Raw genomic sequence first — 26,950 nt, 5'->3', positions numbered from 1 at the left:
CTGTGTCAAATTTTCTGAAAATTTAATATTTGCTGACGATTTCAAAATTTACAAACGTATCAATTGTCCACTTGATTGCAATCTTTTGCAAGATGACCTCAATTGAATTTTTCAGTGGTGTGAAGATAACTGCCTTCATCTCAATATCTCCAAGTGTAAGCAAATGTCTTATACTAGATCACGCAACCCTATTCACTTTGAATATAAGGTTAATAATACAAGCCTTGATAAGGTTTCAGTTTTTAAGGATTTAGGTGTTGTTTTCGATAGGAAGTTAACTTTTAATGATCACTATGACTATATGATTTCGAAGTCAAATAAAATGCTGGGTTTTCTAATGAGAAATTCAAAGGAATTTACGGATCCGCATACTTTAAAAATGCTTTATATCTCATTGGTGAGATCTTCGTTAGAATATGCTAGTTGTATTGTGTGCCCAGTATATGCAGTAAGCATTAATAGAATAGAAGCTGTTCAGCGTAAATTCACTAGATATGCTCTACGTAAATTGAACTGGGTAGATAATATTATGCCCTCCTATAACCAGAGATGCTTACTTTTAGGTTTGGAAACCCTTCAAATCAGAAGGAAACAGTGTTTTGTTCTTTTAGCCAGAGATGTTATATGTAACCTTATAGATTGTTCTATGCTGCTTGCACTTTACCCAATTCATGTTCCTCCAAGACCTCTCAGGGAAAGAAATATCTTTTTTTCTATACCGCGTCATTACACCAACTATGGAAAAAGTGATCCCATATCTCGTTCTTGTGCTTTTTTTAATTCTGTATGCGATGTAATTAACTTACAATGGAGTAGAGTAAAATTTAAAAATGCTTTAAATGAAATTCTTTTATGAGGCGTTTTAAATTGTAAATTATTTTACTATTTATTTAAGATTATATATGTAGGTATTTATATTTATATTTTTTTTATATATATAAACATTATAATTAAGAATGTTAGTCTAAAAGAGATTGTACTCGATAGATGGAATAAATAAATAAACTAGGAAGTCAAAAAAACCTAAATTACACCATCATTTGTTTTTAAAAATGTAGTTCAGTTTAGAAAATCGCTAAAAAATTAGCTTTGTGACTACTAAGGGGTAAGGGAACTTAGGAGTCCAAAAAAAGGCCAAAATATAATCATGATAAGTGTTTTCTTTTTTAATTTTGAAACTTTGGGTGTGGTGTTTTCAGCTTGGCGCCTAGTTGCGATCAAAACAAGTAAGAGCGAGAAGGGATTTTTAAGCCCAACCGGGGTTAGAGCACTAAATTAGCACAAAAGAAAATAAAATCATTTTTTGTACATAGAAGATTCAAGGACACAAATATTTTATTTAATTTTTTGGAATTATTAAAAAAACTAAAACTACAAAATTAAAAATTGTTGTTTTTTTGTTCAAAACTATCACAACACATTAAATAAGTAAAATTTAACTGAATTCGATCGCGATATTAGCTCATGAGATATTTTGGATAAAAACAAAATTTCGACATACAAACTATGTGGCAAGTTTTGAAGTCGTAAAAAATTCAAACTCAAAATTTGAAACAAATATGACATTATGATGGTGGAGAAGTTGAAAAAGGTGAATCTCCCCCTTTCCATTCCTCTGTATGTCTGTGTGTCCTGGACCCTACAGTCTAAAGCATTAATTCGATTGACTTCAAATTTGAAAATAACGCTTTAAAGCCAATTCACGTTTGGCCTTTTTTTCCTTTTTTTTAAGACTAAACTAAAAGTAGTTGCCTTACAAAATTTTTTGTCAAAAATCGAAGATTGGAATTTTCTCAAAATCAAACCGTTGGATTTTTTTATTTAAATTTTGTTCTTAATTTGGCTTCTCTCAATATTAAAAAAATAAAATGAGGCTGAGATGCGACCCACACTGATAACTTCCCATCCAGTCTGTCGATTTGTCTGGCTTAAAAGTTTGTCTATACGTACTCGTATCAATTTTTACCAAATTTGAGTACTATTTTTTGTAGATTGTATTTTTTATGAAAAAACGGACTGTTGGATTTACATATAGAAATTACTGAATATTGAAAACAATATTTTCTGTGAAATAAAATAAGTTTGAAGCCAATGTTTTTAATTTTTGCAAAGGTCTTTGAGTCGAAAGTAAATTTTTACCAAGTTTTAGTATTATTTTTTTAGAGTTTTATTTTTTGTAAAAAAAACTGTCAATTCGATTTTTCTCAAAATTTGTTCTTATGTAGAAAACAATATTTCTTAGAAGTAAAATTAAGTTAGAAGCTATTATCTCTAATTTTAGAAAAGATATGCACTCACGTACCGTTAAAAACTAAAATTTTAAAACCACATAATAAGCCATGGCTTACGAGTAACATACGAGTCTTAATGCAACAACGGGATGATGCGTACAACAATTGGAAGCGTTATCGGTTGATTGAGTTGCGACGTACGTATTGTTTGCTTCGTAACAAAGTTGTTGCTTAAATACGATTAGTCAAATCACAAACTTTTTTTTTCATCAGCTTAGTACTTCTTTGAACGGGCGACTATTGTGGAAGAACTTACGCAATATTGGTATTGGAAAGTCAAGAAATGTGGCAGTTGAGGTTGTAGATGTTAATACACTCAACCAAACCTTTGCCTCTTTGCCATTGACACTGGTGTCTTCGTCGAGTACATCAGAAATTTTACCATTTACGGATCAGTCAGATAATCTTGGTTTTGGTTTTTGCTCTGTAGATACTGCTGATGTTGTTGAAGGTCCGCTGTTCACCCTAAATTTTTGAATATGATTTTGCCTATCGTTTTGCCATATCGTGCGTTCGCTTTCAATACGATTTTAATGTCGGGAGTGTATCCTGACCTGTGGAGGGTAGCCAAAATCATACCACTCCCAAAAAACGCAAAAGGCGTTGAATTCAGGCCTATCTCAGTCTTTTCCTACTTGTCGAAAGTCTTTGAGAAAATTTTGCAGAAACAAATCAATATTTATCTTACGGCGAGTTCTATGCTTACACCTAAACAGTCTAGTTTTCGTAAAAAGCACAGCTGCATCACAGCACTTTTGAACGTCACTGAAGACATAACATTTTTGGTTCTGCTTGAATTCTCAAAGGCTTTCGACACAGTTAACCATCTCAATTTTTGTAAAAAGCTTATCCAGAAGTTTGATTTTTCACCATGTACTACGAAGCTTATTTATTCTTATTTGACTAATAGAACACAAGCAGTTCAAGTTGGTGACACCTTGGCTAATTTTTTGCCGCTTGCTTGTGGTGTTCCTCAGGGGTCCATATTGGGTCCTCTATTGTTCTCTATTTACGTCAATGAACTTCCATCCTTGGTTGATAATTGTTCTTGTCAAATGTATGCTGATGACGTTCAGCTGTACCTTAGCTGCCCACTTGGACTCATTGAGCATTGAGCTTTCTATGTCAATGAAGACCTTGAACAAATTTCAAATTGGTCCCAATTAAATGGTCTTTTGCTAACTCGCATAGATCACGTCAACTGATTCATCCTCGCTGTTCGTTTTTAACATCCGAGCGCCAATTTTTTGTAAATTCAGTCCATCTTTGGAATTCTTTACCACGCAATATTAAGGAAATTCAAAACACAACAATATTTAAAAAGGTTTTTAAAAAGTAATTTTTCAGTAAATACTTAAATGAAATTTAAAAATTGTATTATACATAAATATATGAAAGGGCCAAGAAGGACTTTTATAATAAATTATGTATAATTAAAAGGGCTATTAAAATGTCTAGGTCGTATTCCAATCACAAGGACTTGCTTCTAGAAAAGCTACGATGAGAATGCCCCAATTCTCATCGTTTCAAAGCTTATCGATCTGCTAATAACAAATTTACAAAGTGTTAATTTTGAATATCTTTATCTATCATATATATTCTTATCTCTCTCTCATTATCGTTTAATTATATTTGATTCAATTTTAATATTAATTTAACTAATTGCTTGCTCAACTCTGTAAAATTAGCTTATAACTATCTTATAAGATGTTGTATCTTACAGTTATTTAGCAATCACAAAATAAATTAAATATTTGAGTCGAAAATCATTTTTGACAACTTTTGTTAATTTTTTTTTTCGGTTTTTAATTTTTTGTAAGAAACTGTCAATTCGATTTTTTTTCAAAATTTTACTGAATGTTGACAACAATATTTTTTGAAAGATAAAAGTAAATTAAAGCCAATATCTCAAAGTTTTGAAAAGATATTTGAGTCGAAAATCAGTTTTTACCAACTTTTATACATTTTTTTTAGGTTTTTATTTTTTGTAAAAAAACTATCAATTCGATTTGATTTTTCTGAACATTTTTCAGAATGTTGAAAACAATATTTCTTATAAGTTTGAAGCCTAGATTTCAAGTTTTTGAAAAGATATTTGAATCGATATTCAACTTTTACCAACTTTGAGTAATGTTTTTTTTAGATTTTTATTTTTTATAAAAAAAAAACTGTCAATTCGATTTTTCTCATCGGATGTCAAAAACATTATTTTTCGTTGCACAAAATTGTTTTGGATATGAAATCATATTTTAGTCATAAAATTTGTGGTGGTGACAAATTTTTTTGATTTATAAAAAAAAAACGTTAAATGGATTTTTTCCAAAAAATATACTTCTTTGATATCACGTTACAATATATTATATAAAATTTAATTCAATTCTCTAGCGTTTTTGGTTCGTAAGATATTTAGGGTTAGCCAAAATGTTCACCTTTTTTTCAAACTGCTATGGTATGAAAACCACCCACGCAATTTTCTTGAGAGCCCTTTCTGCATCTTTCTGCCTTATTATTTGTATAACAAAATTTATTTGAAATCAATATCTCTTCTGGTTCTTGAGCTATGGACGACGAAAAAAACGTCGCGAACGTACGGACGTACGGATATCGGAATTCGATATCTCGAATTTTTAAACTTAAATTGAACAAATTTGTAAATAAAAAAAAAACAGTTTTTCATTAAAAAAATGAAAAATTTATTTTGTTTTTTTAAAACCAAATTGCGTTTAATTTTTGATAACAAAAGTTTTTTTTTTAGATTTATCATTAAATTTTAAAATACAGAAAATGTGTTTAAATTGTTCGGATACATAAACAAGTTCGTGCGACCCAGACGTGTTTTATTTTAATTGCAATACTAAAAAAACCACCCACTCAATTTTTCTTAAAGCCGTTTTTGCATCTTCCGGTGTTGTTATCTGTTCTGTATTTAATTTCGACATCTCTTTTGGTTCCTTGAATATGGACGGCAAATTCAAAATTTGTACAGTAAAAAATACTCAGCATTGGGTTTCAGAAATGAAACTTCCAGACAAAAAGTTTATTAATTTTGAAGTGACCTAGAAGACGATGAAGTTATGGCTGTGTAGATAATTTTATGGTACAAACTTAAAAACTTTTTCAAAAATCTCAAATTTCCTGTTAAACGAAATTTTGTTCTCTTACTACCAATTTTAGAATATTTGAAGTTTGACCGCTTTTCAAAATTAGGTAAACTTATTTTTGGATTGAATACAAAAATTGCAATATGCCTTTGTACTTTTTTAAATTTGAATGTAATTTTGGGCAATGTTTTAAACTTGTGTTTTTTGATTATATATAATTTAAATTTGTATTGTTATGTTTCCAAATTAATATTGAGCTTTTATTTATCAAATTTATTTATGATTTTTGACGAGATTGAATTTGGGTATACATTTTCTTATCCGCGCTATCATTTTCTACTTAATGCTTTACGATATACTAATAACGGGACCCCTGCTGCATTAGGTAATGTATAAGTTTTAAAATATCACATGCATACACAAACTTTAAGTAATAATAAGTAATATGTATAACGTAAGGCAATTTGTTTATCTTGTTTAGCTCCTCCTATGCCACAATTATGATGACAAGGCTTTGGTTAGCCCTATATTTGGTTTGTTTTAATTAATCGTAATTTATAACAACTTATACCAACAGTAAGCCTGCTTCAAGGTGGAAAAAGGTTGACAAGAATTAATTATTCAACCTGGAGGTGTTTTTTCCATACAAGTACACATTATGTAATTCACAATTGTAATCTTTTATTTTTCTGGTGATATTTAAAAAAGTAATTTTTTATTTGATTCTCCTTAAAAGCGAATCACCTGCCAAATTAGCTTTCTCACGGTTTCATTTAATCATCGTTTTATAAACCATAAAATTTAACTGCCATCACTTAAACTCGAATTCAATAATAAACAAAAAAATAAAAAAGAACGTTTTAAGCGTTTTTTAATAACTTTACACAAGTGCAAGGATTCATCAAGTGAATAAACCCTAACAAAATTTTCGATTGTAAATTCATCAGCTTATCTCATCTGTCAATCCATTAATCCAAGGTACTTTAATAAATTCTGGATTTTTGGTTGATAAAATCTTAGCATTCCAAAACATTCCTCCATCTGGAGCATTTGACAGTGGCGGGTTATTCACATTTCCGCATTGAAATCTCTGGAAACTGTCATCCCAATATAGCACTCTGATGGGCAATCCCTAAGACACTATAACATACATTTTATTCGTGCAAAACGAAAAAAAGTGCCACAAAAGTCTTAACGACCCGTCACCCTACTTTACAAATTGCTACACCAACTCATGTTCTTTGTCATTAAACACAAACCGACCAGAGGCAGCCAAGAACTGCGCTCCAACACCGACAACACTCGTTCACACGTGCGACCATCATTTGGATTTGGCGAAAATAAAGAAGTCTCCCAAAAGTCAAGTCGGTACATATATTTGTGTCCCCAATCATGTTCATTGCAATTTATTGTACCAAAAATACCCCCACATAAATTGCAAATAAAATACCGATGTAACACATCGTTCTGACAGGTTACCGAAATCTCCTTTTGACAGGAAAAAAGGGGCAGGTACTGGGTAGATTGGTACAACTCTATACTTCGCTTCGTGGTGCATGTGTATGTATTTTATTTTGCTTTTTTACGAGAGTACATAGCGCCGAAAATTGGCACACTGTTCCGATATGAAGTTGAAGCTAAAGTATTGAGGCATCGAAGCATCGAAGCAGCGGCAGCAATAAAAAAGCTACCTTATCTGTAACATTTTGCTAACGAACATTCACTTTTTATTTCGCTGACAGGTTCGTCAATTTTGGCATCATAAGCTTGAGCAATCTTACCATCAAGAGCGAGCCTTTAACTGTGTATAGAGGTAATGTGGAAGTAGAAGCCGCCAAAGGGCAAATGCTGAAATGCTCTATCGCGTTGAACAATCAGGGCGTTTCTCTTCGCGTTATGTGCGTATAAATGGTTGTCATGTGTGCTCTTTAAAATGAAGAGTCAATGATGGATGATGGAAATTTAGGAACTACTTCCAAAAGAACCATCGACGATGGTGTTACCAGTTTTGTTTTTTTTTTTATTCGAAAAATTCAAATGTGATTTTTATTTAATACTCCAATTTTTATGATTATGAAGCCACGAAGATACTTTTTATTCCAAACTATAGCTGGCATTCCAAACGCTCTAAGTTTCATATAAACGCCTAAGCTATAAAGGGTTTTTTCAATAAGGGCGGGTAGATGTTGAAATGGAATAAAACAATTTTATTAACTTCCCATAGGAGTTTATTGCAATGGGTCCGATTTGTCATATTGAAAAGTTTGACATTTCTCGACGTTTCAAGGTCCCTAGAGTCGAAATAAAAGTTTTTTAGAAAGATGTCTGTGCGTGCGTATATCCGTACGGCGACGACGTTTTTTTCGTCGTCCATAGCTCAAGAACCAGAAGAGATATCGATTTCAAATAAATTTTGTTATGCAGATAATAAGGCAGAAAGATTCAAAATGCGTTCTCAAGAAAATTGCGTGATTGGTTTTTTTACCATAGCAGTTTGAAAAAATGTTGAAAATATTGGTTAACCCTAAATATCTTACGAACCAATGACGCTAGCGATTCGAATTAAATTTTATATAATATATTGTAACGTGAAATCAAAGGAGTATACTTTTGAAGAACAATATTTTTGACATCTGATAAAATTTTGAGCAAGATCAAATTGACAGTTTTTTTTTATAAAAAATAGAAATCTAAAAAAAAACATTACTCAAAGTTGGTAAAAACTGAATATCGGTTCAAATATCTTTTCAAGAACTTGAAATTTAGGTTTCAAACTTATTTTATCTTATAAAAAATATTGTTTTCAACATTCTGAAAAATTTTGAGAAAAATCGAATTGATAGTTTTTTTACGAAAAATAAAAGTCTAAACAAATATTAATAAAAGTTGATTTTCGACTCAAATATCGTTGCAAAACTTTGTGATATTGGCTTTAATTTACTTTAATCTTGCAAAAACTATTGTTGTCAACATTCAGTACAACTTTGAAAAAAAGCGGATTGACAGTTTTTGTACAAAAAAATAAAAACTGAAAAAAAATTAACAAAAGTTGGTAAAAAATGATTTTCGACTCAAATATCTTTTCAAAAATTTGAGATAATGGCTTCCAACTAATTTTAGCTTATAAGAAATATTGTTTTCAACATTAGGACGAATTTTGAGAAAAATCGAATTGACAGTTTTTTTGAACAAAAAATAAAAACCTAAAAAAAATGCATAAAAATTGGTAAAAATTGATTTTCGACACAAATAGCTTTTCAAAAATTTGAAATATTGGCTTCAAATTAATTTTTACTTATAAGAAATATTGGTTTCAACATTCGATAAAATTTTTAAAAAAATCGAATTGACAGTTTTTTACAAAAAATAAAACAAAAAATTTACTTTCGACTGAAATAGCTTTTCACAAATTAAAAATATTGGCTTCAAACTTATTTTATTTCACAGAAAATATTGTTTTCGATATTCAGTAATTTTTATATAAAAATCCAACAGTCCGTTTTATCATAAAAAATAAAATCTACAAAAAATAGTACGCAAATTTGGTAAAAATTGATACTATTATATATAGACAAACTTTTAAACAAGACAAATCGATAGACGGGATAGGAAGCTATCAGTGTGGGTCACATCCCAGCTATTTTTTATTTTTAAGATAGTCTGCACATCAGAAGTTTTTGAGTCTCATGTCTAAATGTACTCTTTCTTTTAAAAGGTCTTTAAAATGTCTATTTGTTTGTGTATACCTTAATAAATGGTACCAAATAAATTAATTTCCAAAAACCGAAATTTTGAGCTCCAGGAATTTTATATTTCAGTTGAATGGAACTGAGTTCTAATGTGTGTTTGTTATTTTTGTAGCACCCCGCACCTGGTTCTGACTCAAAACTCTAATAAGTTACGAACAAAATTAATTAAGTTTTCCATTTGAACATTGATAATTTTAGATTGGATGTCATTTCTTGACATAATTTAAACAGCTCATTTGCATTTGTGCAGTTTCAAATTTGTGGTCTTTATAAACGCTTAAATATGTACAAATTAAGCTCCTTATACATCATGAAACATTTTTTTATTATGCAGCTATCAATTGAAGTTGGTGAGAAAAATGAGGTAAAGCTGAACCGAGTTCTATTTATTAATAAACTGAACAATAAAAATTAAAAACTTACAACGATTCACAAACTTCTGGGTGCAGAGCAGTGAAAATTAACAGTTCCTTTCTTTTTTCTCGAAATGTTTGTAAAAACAAACAAATACAAAGTACAAATATTAAATTAAATCCATTGATCCATTGAAAGCGCGAAGATAAGCGAAGATAAGCTCTCACCATTTTCGAGACCACAATTTAAGTGGCATATTGTCCTCAGTATACGGAGGCATTAACTTTTTCAAAATGTCACGTTATGTTTTCTTATTCATGATTATCATTAATTTAAAAGATAGGGCCAACACTAAACCAAGAAAAGAAGACCCACACCACGATGCTACTGCCTCCGCCTTAGATCGTTTTTTCTATAACGGAAATAAAACTTCTTTCGTTGAGGAATCCTAACATCTCTTCAGCAGTCAAACCTAATAAGGTTTATATTTGTTTTATCATTCCAAAGATTGTGGGGGAATATCGTTGACCTTGTCAGAGTAATTCGCTATTATTTTGAACATATTTAATATTTGATAGTTGCAGTTTCCTTATCGCCTGCTTCTTGAAATGTCCGCCTTGAACTTAAAAATATTGATAAGCATTTTTTTTATTGAGAATATATTTTTTCTTATTCAAAATACCTTAATAAATTATATTGAGGATGTTCAATGTTTAAAAAAAAAATAAAAAAACAATATACACATCACTCTTATAAATCAATTTCAATAAAACTGATCTTATAAGACTTCCATAAAATTACAATTTTATTGGTTAACGAACTGAATTACAGAATTCTAAAGCATACAAACAACGAAATTTGTATAAGATTAAAGTTCTTAACTCACGCAATCATCATTCGAGAATTAATTAAAGTCCATCACTCTCATAAGAGGTCAACAATAGACTGCCCTGCTTACGTTCGGCGCCATACCCTATCCAACAGATCGTTCATTCATCATTCACCAGATACATTTTTATTGTATTGCCCTTCCATCCCGCAAAAAAATAAAACTTCAAATCAAGTCAAGTGCGGGTTTGGTCAATAAAATTCGCAAACCCCTATATGCGCGTGTGCGCAACCTTTTGGGTTTGGGCTCTCATCAGCCTCAACTTACTTCAAGTAAGTTCGGAATTTATATAAAAACCATCGCACGGTACAAAGAACTTATACAATACCATCGGCAACTTCAACCGGGAATAACGTCTTAAAGTTAGGTACAGAAACATCAGATATAAAACTTTTTTGAGAATGATGGATAAAAGGATTTGTTTTGCTTTGGCCTGTTTGGGGCTGAGTGTCGCGGCACGTTCGACCTCGACGACGACGACGAGGATGCCGACGAAATTCACAATTAACCCTTATAGACCTCCTGCAGCCCATCATCAGACAAATCCTGATCGACGAGATTACAGCAATCAACCGAGGATAATTGAGCAATTTAACCATAGGAATCCTGATGGCAGCTACGAGTTCAGGTGAGATAATCAGGTATTAATAGTGTAATTGGGATCACATCACACCACCAACCGACCGCAACATCGCACGCGGGTATGCGTGCCCGTGCGTCGCGTCGTGCGTCGTTGCTCTTTATTTTCCACAGGTACGAGTTGAGTGATGGCAACACACGATACGAACGTGGATACTTCTTGAATCGCAATAATTCTCCAAGCCTAGTTGTTACCGGTTACTATGCCTATCGTTTGGACGATGGAAGATACACAACTGTCTTCTACAATGCAGATCACAATGGCTACCGACAACAAGCCTGTAAGATCTGATTACTTTTAAAGAATTTTTGTGGTGTTGTGTTTTTTTTTTAATTAAGAAATTTGTCTCGTCTGAATTATTTTAGCAACGACCTCACAAGGATGGCCAGACCTCCCAAGGACAATTGATATACAAGACGAAAAAATTTTCAAAAGTGTAGTGTCACCAAATGCGATAACACAGGGTGCTGCAAAGGATCAGAAATATAATAGGAAACAAATCTAAGTTTGAAAAAAAAAAATGGGATAAGTGAATGAATGAGGATGGGATAGATTTTCTGAATTATTGTGTAAAAGTGTAAATTAATGTGGAAAATAATTAAAAGTATAGTGAATTTTAAATATCAATTAATTGTTTTATTTTAAAAGGTTTTAATAATCAAAATAAGTAATTATTAGAATGAAACGTTATTCACTATTTAAAATTTCTAAATTAAAGTGGGAACATAGAAAGTGTTTTAAAAAAGTGCCAAAATAAAATATCAAACGAATTGCGAATTCTTCTTCTTAAAAATGTATGTTATTGGTTATATATTCACTGACAAACCTTAGTTAGTATTATCCAAAAAAAAAAACTATATAGGCGAAAGTTTTAGGAAATTGAGTGGTTTACTACGTCTCTTGTAAAACTTTTCCGATTTGAGAGAGTAGAAAAAAAGAAACTAACATTTTTTTAAATATAAAACAATTTGTTGGTACAAAAACTTTCTAACGATAAACACTTTTATTTGAAGCACATACATATTTTGTACAGAATTCAATTTTCTAAAATTTTGGTGGTAAATTTTATTTATAAAAAAAACACATGACTAATGTGCAGTAAAAACAATCCAATGCGATATCGATTAAACACATAAAATATCGCTTACTTTAGGATCTGGATCTTGTGGGTACTTTTATTGTGACATAAAGGAACTACATATGTATGTGTATGGCAAGTTTTGCATTTATAAAAAAGAGAGATTTTTAGAGATTTTAATCAAATATGTAAATATTGTAGTTGTAGTACCCGTGGCATGATGGTTTGTGCGTTGGACTGTTACAGTCCCGATGTGTTTATGGCTAGCGAAACTAATCTAAACCACAAACACAAATTGACTCATAAAAATTACAATATCGTAAGAAGAGACCGGCCCAACGCCACTCAAGTGGGTGGTGTCGCTCTCTTTATAGGAAAAGACATTAATTATAAAGTCATATACAACAATGAATTGCGAAAGCTCAAGATGCTAGAAGTTTGCGTTGTATGCATCTCTCTCTGTATATGATGTATATGATTGCGGCTTATGCGGTTGGAGCTCCACAGGTTACTTACTTTGCTTCAGAACTCGAGACTCTTTTAAGGGAACTTAAACTGAGACTGGAAGAAAACTATTTCATCTTTGCCGGCGATTTGAACGCAAAACATGAAGATTGGATAAAGGAACATAGTAATCCCAGAGGTAATCATCTTTTTAATTTGATGAATCTTTACAACGTTGAATATGGCGTCAAACTGCTGGCTACTGAAAAGCCATCGTATCCAAGAAGCGGCTCCTTTCTGGATCTTTTGCTGTACGACACTAGACTGACAATTACAGACAGAGTGGGTAATCACCCTCGCAACTGCTTACAGACAGTTGAGATCGACAGTGATCACTGCGGACTGGCTGCTGTAATGCAGATTCCGAACGAACGCGTAGAATTGGAAGAATACGTTGCAACGTACTCTTACAATTACAGTAAGATGCGTTGGTGTCGTTTCACCAACGCCTTAGCGAGAGAACTTCGTTCGAGTGACATAGCCCCACCAAACAACAGAAACCTGACAAATACAGAATTGACCAACATTTACAACAGATGGACGAAACAATAAAACGAACGATGGAACGGACAATTCCAAAGTACAAAGAACGGGACCAAATGGACGCTCACAGAAACGCGACAATTGACGCAATTGACAAGACTCAAAAACTTGTACAGACGACTTACAGACCCACACGGCTTGGAGGTTAGTACACTGAAGTCGTCAATAAAAAATGTCAATCTGTTGATTAAGGAGAACTACAGGCTATCAATTAACAAGTACTGGGACCTCAAGATCCGGTCAGTTAATTCAAGTGACCCTAGTATGTTCCCTTAAATCAACAAGATATTCAGGAAAAAGAACGACAGTGACCTTCCGAGTCTGAAACTCCAAAGAACCGAAGAAAACAGAGACGTACTCATGACAGCGCAAATAGATCCAGAAGAAGCCATCTTTGACGATGACTTTTACATAATTGTAGATCCGAAGGAAAAAGTGGAGGCGGTGGGAGCTGCTTTCCAGCAAGTGTACAAGGTAAATGTTAGCATTATCCCCAACTACGACCTGGAAAACAGAGCCCTACTTAATTAATTTTACCTTCGAAATGATATGACACAATGGCGATCTGAGAACAGCGGCTTCATGCGCTGTAATATTCATAATGAATATTATACATATCTATAAGTCTTCTTCCAAGCATCAGCAAAGTTTTCGAGAAGATCATCAATACAGGTTTGGCATAAGCAAGCCATTGTTGTATATATGAAATGCTTAAGGGTAGAAAGTTTGTTGTATAAAGTGGCAATGTCACTTCTACCACAATATTCTCAATTAAAAATGGTCTTCAACAGGGAGCGGTGAATTCGCCGATTTTCTTCAGTGTTTACACCAGTGGTCTGATAGGTAGTCTAACAAAGGCAATTGCGTACGCCGACGATCTAATTTTGTACAGAACGGCCCGAAAGGTTGAGGTTATTAGAATTCTCTTGCAGCGTGATTTCAACAGTCGGCTTGACCCCAGAGTGAAGGTAATTTGCTACATGGCCCTCGTACGGCCAATGATCGTTTATGGTTGTCCTGTGTGGTTCAACGTTGCCCCTTCCCAGATGCAGAGGTTTCGGGTGTTCGAGCGGCAGTGTTTACGAGGCTGTACCGGCTTATATCGAACAGCCGAATCTTCTTATGTACATTACTTTTCCAACGAGGTCTTATTCAACGGGGCTCGAATCAACAGAATTGAGAATTTCGTAATAAAACTCGTTCGAAGTCACATTGCAAGAGCTATGTCTTCCACCAACAATTTAATTTTCAGGGCGTTTTATCCGAACGACGAGTATTTTGAAAGTGCACGCTTGGTTGGCTTCATTCCACCAGAAGCATTCCTTTTTTAAGACAAATGCGGTCATGGTGGAAAAGTCGAAAAAAGTGAGTCCACCGATTCCGTCTGTCTTTCTATCCTCGCTCGTACAGTCCAAACGATTTAGTTCAAACTTGTAAATAAAGGTTTAGAGCCCCAAACAAATTTGCTGGCCAAAAACGAAAACTTAAATGTTCTCCAAAAAAAACCCTAAAATGTTTGTTCTTGACTTGGTTCTTTTCAAAAAATAAAAAAAAATATTTGTTTATTGCTTTGCTTTTTCAATTTTCTCCAGAACTAATGAACCATTTTCCGTAATTTTCTCGATAAGCTCTTATACTGTCTTTATAATATTTGATGATCAAAGATGTCATTGTTGATATTTTTGGATTTTTTTTTCACAATTCGATATCTCAGGAAGAGGTCAACGTTTTTTCTTACAAAAATTTAAATTTAAAATGTATATTTGTAAGCACCAAACAACTGCATACCAAAAATATTTCCAATACAAAATTTAAAAATTGTATAGATTAAAAATTAATTAAAAAAAACGTATTCGACAAAAAATAATAAATAAAGTTTGTTTTGTTATTGATAATTCGTATTTAAATGTCATCTTTTTTTTGGTTTAAAAAAATTGCTTTAAATTTATACAATTTATCACTTAAGTTTAATGATAAATAGACATAGTTATGAATTTAAAAAAATTATATTTAAAACAAAATATCTTATAGAAATAGCTCCAATAAATCTTGTTAATTTTTTAAAATTCAAAACTGCATTGCTATATTTTCAATTTCAAAATTCTCATTAAGTTTTTGTTTAAAATTTATCTAATCACAAATAATTGAACTTCTTAATTTGGTTATTAAAAAAAATGTATATATTTTCTTTTTTACAGTTGCTGTTGAATAAAAATAAACGGTGATTTTTTAAGAGCTTGAGAACTTTTTTTAAAAAAAACGCATACAATTTGCAAAATCTCATCGATTCTTTATTTGAAACGTTAGATTGGTCCATGACATTTACTTTTTGAAGATAATTTCATTTAAATGTTGACCGTGGCTGCGTCTTAGGTGGTCCATTCGGAAAGTCCAATTTTGGGTAACTTTTTCGAGCATTTCGGCCGGAATAGCCCGAATTTCTTCGGAAATGTTGTCTTCCAAAGCTGGAATAGTTGCTGGCTTATTTGTGTAGACTTTAGACTTGACGTAGCCCCAAAAAAATGGTCTAAAGGCGTCAAATCGCATGATCGTAGTGGCCAACTTACCGGCCCATTCCTTGAGATGAATTGTTCTCCGAAGTTTTCCCTCAATGGCCATAGAATCGCGAGCTGTGTGGCATGTAGGGCCATCTTGTTGAAACCACATGTCAACCAAGTTCAGTTCTTCCATTTTTGGCAACAAAAAGTTTGTTAGCATTGAACGATAGCGATCGCCATTCACCGTAACGTTGCGTCCAACAGCATCTTTGAAAAAATACGGTCCAATGATTCCACCAGCGTACAAACCGTGCATTTTTCGGGATGCATGGTTAGTTCTTGAACGGCTTCTGGTTGCTCTTCACTCCAAATGCGGCAAATTTGCTTATTTACGTAGCCATTCAACCAGAAATGAGCCTCATCGCTGAACAAAATTTGTCGATAAAAAAGCGAATTTTCTGCCAACTTTTCTAGGGCCCATTCACTGAAAATTCGACGTTGTGGCAGATCGTTCGGCTTCAGTTCTTGCACGAACTGTATTTTATACGGTTTTACACCAAGATCTTTGCGTAAAATCTTCCATGTGGTCGAATAACACAAACCCAATTGCTGCGAACGGCGACGAATCGACATTTCACGGTATTCAGCAACACTCTCAGAAACAGACGCAATATTCTCTTCTGTACGCACTGTACGCATTCGTGTGGTTGGTTTAATGTCCACTAAAGTAAACTGAGTGCGAAACTTGGTCACAATCGCATTAATTGTTTGCTCACTTGGTCGATTATGTAGACCATAAATCGGACGCAAAGCGCGAAACACATTTCGAACCGAACACTGATTTTGGTAATATAATTCAATGATTTGCAAGCGTTGCTCGTTAGTAAGTCTATTCATGATGAAATGTCAAAGCATACTGAGCATCTTTCTCTTTCACACCATGTCTGAAATCCCGCGTGATCTGTCAAATACTAATGCATGAAAATCCTAACTTCAAAAAATCACCCTTTATAAGTGAACAATTGTGATTCTCAAAATGTGAATTGTCGGAGAAGAACTGGAACATATATTACCCAAATTAACCAAACGAGTGCGACATTTTTGGAACCCAATAGTTTTGAATGGGTGAAATCGCTTGGATTCATGTTCTTACCAGTAGAAAACTCTAATTCTACCAATTTCGAGTACCATATTTATATGTTTAATGATAATCTGACTTATTTTTTAAACCTTTTGGACGTACATAAAATTATGTCATGTTTCCATGTTTCTATTTTTGTGACACCATTTTTTTCAAAATATTAATTTTTTAAATGTATTTGGTTCAGTAATCCCAAAATTGATAAAATAAAACATGAAGTAAATTTAAACATATACATACTTATATAAAATATCAAAATAAAAATCAACAAGAGTTAAGCTATAAATCATTAAATCTATTTTATATCACATTAGTTCCACTTTTAAGCCATAAGAAGAGCCACGAGTACCTATGCCATAGAACTTAGTCTATTCTCGTACAAAACCCCTAATTTATTATTCCGTTTGTATTCAAAATCTACATGTTAAGCGTTTGCATGCTGTGATGCTTTTGACTGATGTTATTTCTCATCATATAATAAGCCTAAGCCAATATAATTCTACAGGTCTGTATATCATTCTCTATGGTCTATACAATATGCGAGCACAACAACGTGACAAACTTTTATCATCATCAAAATAGATAATATGATATTCAAATTAAGTTATAAAGTTTAGATTTATTATTATCTTAACAACTTATCATATAAAGTATATCCATAAGCCAAGATTCCAAAATGTCAGTGAGTCATATTTTATGTACGAGTATACCAACCTACAACTCAATTGTAATTATTATGTGTTTAAGACTGAATTTTGAAGTGCGTGGGAATTTGTTAAAAGTATAAAAACTTACGTACTTGAAATTCAGGGATATGAACATTTTCACGATATAATTTATTTTGTGTTTATTTGGAAAGTGTAATAAAAGATGTCGATCAAATAAGGAACTTGGTAAGTCAAATGTTCTTGCTTTAAAAATAAAATGTTTTTTTTTGCCTCCCATTATGCATTGATTTTTTTTAAATTCAATTAAATATAATTATTTTGAAATAGAAAAATGTAAGCTTAAAAAAATACTAATTAATAAATTTATATTTAAATATAAAAATCAACAAGAAAATCATTGTTCACTTTTTAAAAAATAGTCAATTTTTGAGAGTTGGTATCAAATGTTTCTTAAACTTAGAAGACACGAAGTTTTTTTCTAGAATTTTTTCAATCTTATTGGATTGTAAGAAAATTACGTGGTGAAATATTTAAGAAAATGATATGCAATACTGGATCACACGAACTTGCTCCTGTATCCAAAGAGTATATTCAAAAATAAAATCCATAATTTAAAAATATAGCTAAGAAATTAGTTTTTTTTTTTAAATTTGTTTTGTATCCTATTTTTTGTTTGCGTGTTTTTTTTTATTAAATAAATTGTGTACACATAAAATTTTTTAATTTTTGTTTAAAAATATTTTTGATATGCAATTTTCAGCATATATTAAAACACATTTAATATTTGATTAAATGAAAATTTTAAACATTGTTCTAAAAATCCAAAACATTATTAAGATAGCATTAAATCTTGTGCAGAAAAATGATTGAAATTGTTTCATTAATTCCTAAGAAAAAAAAAACAAAAAAATATGGTAAAATGGATAGCACCCTTCTGAAGCAATGCAAACATTTGTTTTTTTTTATTAAAAGTAGCAGTCGAATTTTGAACTAAAAAATTTATATGAGGGTTTCGATATTGTTCATTTAAAAAAATGATAAAAAAACCTAACGCGAATCTCCTTAACAAATTAATTGCGAAGTTTGAAATCAATCGACTGTGGGGAAGGGACAAACAGACGGACGGAATCAGGGGACTAAGTTTTTTCAACTTGTTTAATTAAAATCTCGAGTTTGATTTTTTTACGAATGCAAAATCTGCAACCATATATCGCAAGTAAAAAGGTTTTTCGAAAAAACTCGATAAAAAAAGTTTGGTTTATCAAAAATACTAAAAAAAATTAAGTGTGACTTGACAAAATGCAATTTGAAGTCTTACGAACTTTTTGAATTCAATATTGATTCGAATCATGTGAACTACCCATTTTTGAAAAAACAGAAAATACGTTTAATGGTATTACGAATAAATGAACTTATTCTTTGCATAAGCGCAGCCAGTTTTCAAATAATTGCTTATTAGGAAAAAAATAAAATCTTAATATTATTATAAAGAAGTGGCTAGGATGCAAACCACACTGATAACTTCCCATCCCATCTGTCGATTTGTCTTGCTTAAAAGTTTGTCTCGTATCAATTTTTACCAAATTTGCGTACTATTTATTTTTTGATTTAATTTTTTATGAAAAAACGGACTGTTACTGAATATCCAAAACATTATTTTCTGTGAAATAAAATCAGTTTGAAGAGAATATTTTTATTTTTTGAAAAGCTGTTTGAGTCGAAAGTAAATTTTTTCCAAGTTTTAGTAATGTTTTTTTTTTAGAGTTTTATTTTTTGTAAGAAAACTATCAATTCGATTTTTCTCAAAACTTGTCCTAATGTTAAAAACAATATTTTTTATAAGTAAAAATTAGTTAGAAGCTATTATCTCAGATATTTGAGTCGAAAATCATTTTTTACCAACTTTTGTTAATTTTGTTCGGTTTTTAATTTTTTGTCAATTCCATTTTTTTTCAAAAATTTTACTAAATGTTAAAAACAATATTTATTATAAGATAAAATTAGTTTGATGAATAAATTTCAAGTTTTTGAAAAGATATTTGAATCGATATTGAATTTTTACCATGTTTTTTTATATTTTGATTTTTTATGAAAAAAATTGTCAATTCGATTTTTCTCAAAATTTTATCAGATGTCGAAAACATTATTCGTAAAATTTGGAGGTGAACATTTTTTTTTTCAGTTTTGTTGATGTATAAAAAAACGGTTAAATGGGTTTATTCAAAAAATATACTTCTTTGATATTATGTTACAATATACAATGCATCTTTCTGCTTAATTGTCTGTATAACAAAATTTATTTGAAGTTTATATCTCTTCTGGTTCTTGAGCTATGGAGACACGCACGCACAGACATCTTTCTAAAAATCTTTTATTTCGACTCTAGGGACGAGAAATGTCAAAATTTTCAATTTGAAAAATCTTACCCATTACAAAAACTTCCTATGGGAAGTTAATATACAAATTATTAAATAACAATAAAAATGTTGTCAGTTGAATTTTTATCTTTTGATTACAAAATTTTTAACTAAAAACCTATTTTTAAAAATTTTAGTAACACTTCTTGAAACTTTTTATTTCTAGTGTAAACAAGTACACATTAGATTTTTGTAATAAAAATTATCACAGAATGAAATCATTTTGAAGTCAATATATTAATTTATTAATTCACGTCAAGGGTAATCACCCAGCAAGCTATAGAGGCTGCCAAAAAATTCCAAGAGTTCAGAAGCAAAAATACATCTGCTAGAGACAAACTCAGAAACACAGTAAATATCAATTTAACTGCTGAAAGCAATTCTCAGAAGGAACCGCCTAAAAAAGCTGTTCAAAGTAAAAGCCTATTCTCAGATTGTTAAAAATGTCCGGAAGAATGAAATGTCCATAAAAGAAATGCCACAACTTATTCTTCAAAGAGTTGATAAACAGGAATTGAATATCAAACACCTAAGCAAAAAAGTCGCTTTTAAAACACAATAATGGACAGAACACTTAAAATAGCTGCATGGAATGCAAACGGTCTTACACAACATTCATCCGAATTAAAAAAAATTTTTAGTAATAGAAAACTATTCATGTTACCACGCTCCATTTCCAGCTGACAAGGCAAGAGCTGGATCGGCGATTCTTATAAAAGAAAGCTTACAACATTATGAAGTAACCACGTTCACTAGTGAAAATATGCAAGTAACAACTATTAGTATTGGTATAAAAAGAAAGAGTTTAAGATAGCAGCTATATACTGCCCACCAAAGCGCTCCCCGACAGAAGATGACTATACAGATCTTTTTAATCTTCTTGGGCATAACTTTCTTGTTGTCGGAGACTTTAATGCGAAACACTCCCATTGGGGTTCAAGACTTATATCAACAAAAGGCAAAAGACTTTACCAAGCAGGCCGTAAATACAATTGCGAATTCTATTCCTCCAGGTCGCCAACTTACTGGCCTTCCGATACTAACAAAATACCAGACGTTATTATCTTTTTCGTAGCTAAAGGAATCAAACGAAATCACATAAGTGTCGAAGGTAATTATGACCTGTCTTCAGATCGTACTCCAGTGATTCTATCACTAAGTGAATTGGAAGTACTAGAAAAAAGTAATCCAAAGCTTGTAAATAACAAAACAAACTGGAATGATTTGAGAGAAAGGCTTTTAAGTTTTATAAGTTTAAGATCTCCCATGAATACAATCGAACAAATTGACCATGAAGTGGAACAATTTATTGCTGATGTGCAACAGGCAGCTAAAGAAAGTACTCCAACATTTTCTGATAGAAGACAAAATGAAATAAAATATCCTTTAGAGATAAGAGAGTTGATAATAGAGAAAAGAAAAGCTCGAAGAAAATGGCAAAATACTAGATTTACAGATGATAAAACAACGTTTTACCGTATAAGCAACAATCTTAAAAAACAAATTTACAAATTCAAAAATGATTCACTCAGTAAATTCCTAAGGAATTTAACGACTGATGCTTCAACCGCTATGGAAAGCAGCCAAGCGCCTGAAAAGACCGCAGATACAAAACTCCCCCTGAAATCTCAAGATGGGAAATGGATCGGTAACCCGAAAGAAAAAGCTAACCTTTTCGCTGAACATCTTGCGAATGTTTTTAAGCCATACTCATCAAACGCGGCTGAAAATAACTTACAATTTGTTGATAAGATAGATGAAAGTGAAATACCAAAGACTTAAAGAAATAAAAAGTATGTGTTTACAACAACTACCAAATAAAAAATCACCAGGTTACGATATAATTACTGCTCAGGTTATGAAAAAAATGCCATTGAAAGCCTTCATAAAGCTCCAATATATAATAAATGCAGGCCTAAAGCACCGGTATGTCCCGCACCATTGAAAATTGCTGAAGTAACTGTCATACGAAAGCAAGGTAAACCCCCTCCAGAAGTGACGGCTTACAGTCCAATATCGCTTATACCAATTATGGCAAAAGTTTTTGAAAAACTGCTTCTGAAGAGACTTAGCAAAATAATAGAAGAAGAAAGGTTTATCCCAAATCATCAGTTTGGATTTAGAAATAAACATTCCACGATATTCCACGATATACCAACTTCAATATCGGATGCAATAGAAAAAGCATTAGAAGAAAAACAAGTATATTCAGATATTTTCTTAGATGTTGCTCAAGCTTTTGACAAGGTATGACATGAGGGACCTAAGTAAAGGGATCTTCCCAGGCAGTTCTTTAAAATATTAAAAATCGTACATCTCAGACCTATTGTTTAGAGTAAGGTACGATCAAGAATACTCGGAATTGAAGAAAATAGAAGTGTCCTAGGTCCTACCCTGTATTTACTATACACAAGGGATATTCCAGTTGGTAATCACACCACAATGGTTACTTTTGCAGATGATACCGCAATTCTGGTACCCGACAAATGTGTCTCTAACGCAGCAGTTAAACTACAAAATGCCGTCGACACAAAGAGAGCTTGGACCGAAAAATGGCGAATCAAACTAAATGAAACAAAATCTTCACATATAAACTTTACAAATAAAAAGATACACAATATTCCAATAATCATTAATAATAAAGCTGTACTTTACGCCAATACAGCCAAATACCTTGGAATGACTTTGGATGCAAAGCTTAAGTGGAAAGAGCACATCAAAAAGAAAAGAGAAGAACTAAACTTGAAATATAGAAAAATGTACTGGTTGCTTGTCAACAACTCTGATTTATCAATCCAAAACAAAATAATGCTGTATAATCAAGTACTAAGGCATGTTTGGACCTATGGAATCCAATTATGGGGCTGTACAAAGAAAACAAATACCGAAATCATCCCAAAATTCCAAAAGAAAGTCCTTCGTGGAATAGTTAATGCACCTTGATACATAATAAATACCGATCTACATCGTGACTTACAAATGTTCTAAAATGGAGTCCGTCTTGAATATAAGAAAGAAACCATGTTTGGAGATTAAGAAGAACCAAGCCTCATGAGCTTATGGTCTAAAAAAACATGGGAAAAAATTAAAAGTTTAAACTTCCCCCAAAGTGATTGTACAAAGTTAAGAAAGAAAAATCTATAGTCGATCCTTCAAGATTGGTCCTGATGAAGAGGTGGTTTTAGTGGTTAAGAATCCCACACTACTTGGTGTCGAATACTGCCAAGTGACTTTTGGAAAAAAATAGTAAGCAAAATTACCAATTTTGCCTACTACTAGTGACTGTTGGATATTTATAAAAATTGTATTAAGCTTTAAACAATATTTTCCAAAGGATAAAATTAATTTAAAGCCAATATTTTAAATTTTGAATTTTTCAATGCTATTTTTCCCAAAACTTGAAAGTTTTTGAAAAAAAAATTCTATTAGATGGAAATAGTTTGAACCCAATATCTTTATCTTTATGTGTTTTTTAACTTCCCATAGGAAGTTATTATAATGATTCCGATTTGTCAAATTGAAAACTTTCACTTTTCTCGACGTTTCAAGGTTCCTAGAGTCGAAATAAAAGATTTTTAGAAAGATGTCTGTGTGTGCGTGTGTACGTCTTTACGTTCGCGAAGTTTTTTTTTGTCGTCCATATCTCAAAAAAATGCCGTCGACACAAAGATAAAATCTAAATAGATGTTCAATTTGACAAATTGGAATTTAAAAAATATATATACTAATAAGAATTAAAATGTGCCACGAATTTATCAAACTGTTATGTTATAAACATTTCATAAAAATAAAATCAAAACTTTTATTGTGTGTTCAACATTTGTTCCTTGTAGTATTGTAGTACTTATAAAAATTGGAATACAAATTTTATAAGTACTACTGTTCTTATTAAGTGTTCACTTTAAATTTGTGGTAAGTGTTTTAGCTAAATTTTAACACCAAATTTGGTATTAACAACATTTTGAAGACAAATGGTTAAAAAAAAAAACAATAGGAACCATGAGTCTTAAATTTGAATATCAGAATTTTACCAATTTTGATAACTGATTCCAAATTTTGTTGAAGAAGGAATAAAAATATTATCTTTTTGTTAGACTTCTTAAATTATATTTTAAAATTTTAGTTTGCCTTGACTTTTTTCTTGCACGTATCCAATACATTTTCCTTAGACTGGCCTCAAAGTTTTGAATATAATGGTGTTCTGAAACACATTATTATAGTAAACGCACATACATTTCATCAAAACATTTCTTTTTAATTTTTATGAAAACTTTATTTTAAAATTAAAAACTAAAAAGTTTTGTTTTGGGTAAAAACAAATTATTTCTTCCTTAAACCTACTCATAAAATTCGCACAAAAACTCTTTTCAAATTCTTAAGGATTTCTCAAGTTTCTTAAAGAAATTACAAAAATAATGAATAAAAAAAAATAAAAATGTAATTCATTCACATTTCTTCAAGCTGACATCTTTATGTCGTTAACAAAAACACCCTCAAGTTAGTTATATTTTCTAGAGGATTTTGTGTGTTTTATTTTCTATTTTTTGAAAGAGAAAAATCCCTTTGATATAAATTTAAGTGTATAAAAATATCAAGGTCATTTACAATAAAAATCCTTGTAAAAATTATCGCTAATCTTGACCTAGCTGCGAGTGTTTCTTATTTCCCTTTTCCCTACCCATACCTACCTACACAACTCTCTTTATGCTGTTTGGAAACAGCAAATAAGAGTCGCTTTTCATTTCCAACAAGCCCCAAGTGGTCTCTTTTAACTTTCATATACCGGAAGGCTTTTTTTTGTTGTTGCAAAAGCAAGGAGTTTTGAGATTGACATTAAAATTAAAAGAACTATAAGGCCACACTATCATACACTTATACAATTTTATATAACCGCTCACAGGCTGCATGGTTAAGGTCGGCATTTGTAGAATAAGTCTTTGTTTTTATTTTCTATTAATTTTTAAACATTATGTATCCGATCTTCATAAATTTATCAGGGCTGACTTCAAATAGTCACTGACCAGACCATGTCAATGCCGGGTTTGTAATGCTCATTAGGTCATCCTTTAAGATTTTTGTTTGTCATTCAACATAAATTACTTGAATCCTAGGGAAGCGTGTGTATTTATCCTTAGATCTCCTGAAATATAATCTTCTTCTCTTTAGGCGCATATACAATATACATACCTTGACATAAAAGTCCTTTTTATCCTTTATATGAATTTGTACGCGATATGCGTGCTCCGGCCACCGACATATATATTTATTAACACAATGAAAAAACAGTTAAAAGGACTCAAAGCCACGGACTGGATCTGGACTCGAAGAGACTATAATAAAGCTCTTAATTACGGCTAAAATGCTTGTGGCTGTTTTCAACTAAATCATTTGCTCTCGCGCTTCCGTAATCCTTACATAGAATTATTCATAAATATCTCAAGTACCTAGATAAAGGTATTACAAATATGTATGTAGGTACGTTAAAAACCCAATGTGTTTATTATAAGTAGAACTTTTTTGCGATGTTGATTTTATGCAAATATAAATTTGCATATATTTTTTTAATTTAAATAAAAATTCATATTAATTATAACCTTATGATGCAGGTTTTTATTCATTCAACTAGAATCCTTAAAAAAATAGTGTTAGTAGTCGGTGCAATTTTTCCAAGTTCCAATTGTTTTTGTTTGCTAAATCCAGCTTCCGGCATAGTTAGCTGTTTTTGCATATACGAGTATTTGTATACTCGTGTATTCGGACATTGGTATGCCTTCCGGACTTTGTATTTGAAGCCATTTCCAATTAACCATGTCCACTTTGTGCCAACACATTTACCCTTGACCGGACTCATGCAATTTTTATGAATACAAGAGACTGTTGTATGGCATAGTGGTATAGTCCTGTAGAGGGATTCCTTCAAGCTATAGAATCTTGTATTCTCGAGCTATTCAGGACAATCATTTGGAAATACGGTTGTTTCCTTTTTCTTTTTTTTCTTTCTAGTATTCTTTTCTCTGTCTACTCTCCCAGGGGACAATCCGCATGTTGATATGACGAGGATGCCCGTATACGAAAATAAAAGGACGAGATCATCCCTTTGTGGTCTGTGTATATAGGTATATGCGGCTCATTCACTTAAATACAAAAAAGTACAAACAAACAAAACAAAAGACAAAACAAAACATAAAAACTCTGAATATACTGCTGATGGTGACCTAGTCGGTTCTCGACGAGGCTTGGTTTCTATATAGAATCTACATACATATTTATATGGAAAAGGAGGCTTTCAGGAAAACTGGCCAAAGTATGGAGTAGGTATTTACCTATGGTGTGTGTGTCTGTGCATATGTACGTTGTGTATATCCTTTCCTCTTCAGTCCAGTCAGCCAGCCACTGGAGCATTTAATAATCATAATTGTTTGCAAACAGGTTGAATAAACGGAATTTGTGGAACATAAACATGAGATTGTATCGTTGTTTGGTGTCCTAGTTGGAAAATTCCTGGCGCATGTGGTGAAAGCTGTGTTTATATTTTATTTTGTTCTTTTTTTTTTGTTTTTGTCAATTTAGGAAATAGGCTAAAGTAAATTGTTTGAAAATAATATTTAGACCGATCTGGAGTTTTGTTTCATTTATTTTTGTATGGTAGTATTTTGTTTTGTTCTTTCGTAGAAAAAGGATACTTTGTGTAATTTAATTATGAATGGATAATTTATCTAGGATTTTGAATCCTCTTAAAAAAACAAAAGCTTATTATCATTTTGCCAACATTTCATCAGTTACGAAAATATGTCCCTTAAGTGTACGTAAATAAAAATGGAATGCTTATCATAAATCTTGTAATAAATTGTCATATCTGGAAGAGCTCCTAGGTCTTCTTAATTCATAAAAAAAACGTATGGTTATTTTTCCTATACTAACAGTTCAGCAAAGTTGGATATTTACTTTTAACAAAAATTACCTCAGAACTAAGCTTTGGTAGAGAAATTAAGTTTTATGTATCTATGAGTCCTCTTGATACTTTAATAAAAGAACCCTATGTTGAGATGAGTTTTAAAACCAACTAATCGAGAACTA

At 31.7% G+C, this 26,950-nt stretch overlaps 1 protein-coding gene across 1 annotated transcript; it reads left to right on the top strand.

The window, feature by feature from the left end:
• The first annotated feature begins 10,696 nt into the window (after positions 1–10,696).
• Positions 10,697–11,651, top strand: LOC129948150 (uncharacterized). Its single transcript, XM_056059018.1, has 3 exons — positions 10,697–11,012; positions 11,138–11,304; positions 11,390–11,651. The coding sequence occupies exons 1-3, from the start codon at positions 10,786–10,788 to the stop codon at positions 11,527–11,529; spliced, it is 534 nt and encodes a 177-aa protein (XP_055914993.1). The 5' UTR covers positions 10,697–10,785; the 3' UTR covers positions 11,530–11,651.
• Positions 11,652–26,950: the final 15,299 nt, after the last annotated feature.

Source organism: Eupeodes corollae, chromosome 2 (genome assembly GCF_945859685.1).
Source record: "Eupeodes corollae chromosome 2, idEupCoro1.1, whole genome shotgun sequence".
NCBI classification, from domain to species: domain Eukaryota; kingdom Metazoa; phylum Arthropoda; class Insecta; order Diptera; family Syrphidae; genus Eupeodes; species Eupeodes corollae.
This window is presented reverse-complemented; position numbering and strand designations above follow the sequence as displayed.

Coding starts and splice junctions, on each gene's coding strand:
- LOC129948150 (XM_056059018.1), top strand. CDS start 10,786: ATGATGGATAAAAGGATTTGTTTTGCTTTGGCCTGTTTGGGGCTGAGT. Junction 11,013..11,137: donor GATGGCAGCTACGAGTTCAG/GTGAGATAATCA, acceptor TATTTTCCACAG/GTACGAGTTGAGTGATGGCA. Junction 11,305..11,389: donor TGGCTACCGACAACAAGCCT/GTAAGATCTGAT, acceptor GAATTATTTTAG/CAACGACCTCACAAGGATGG.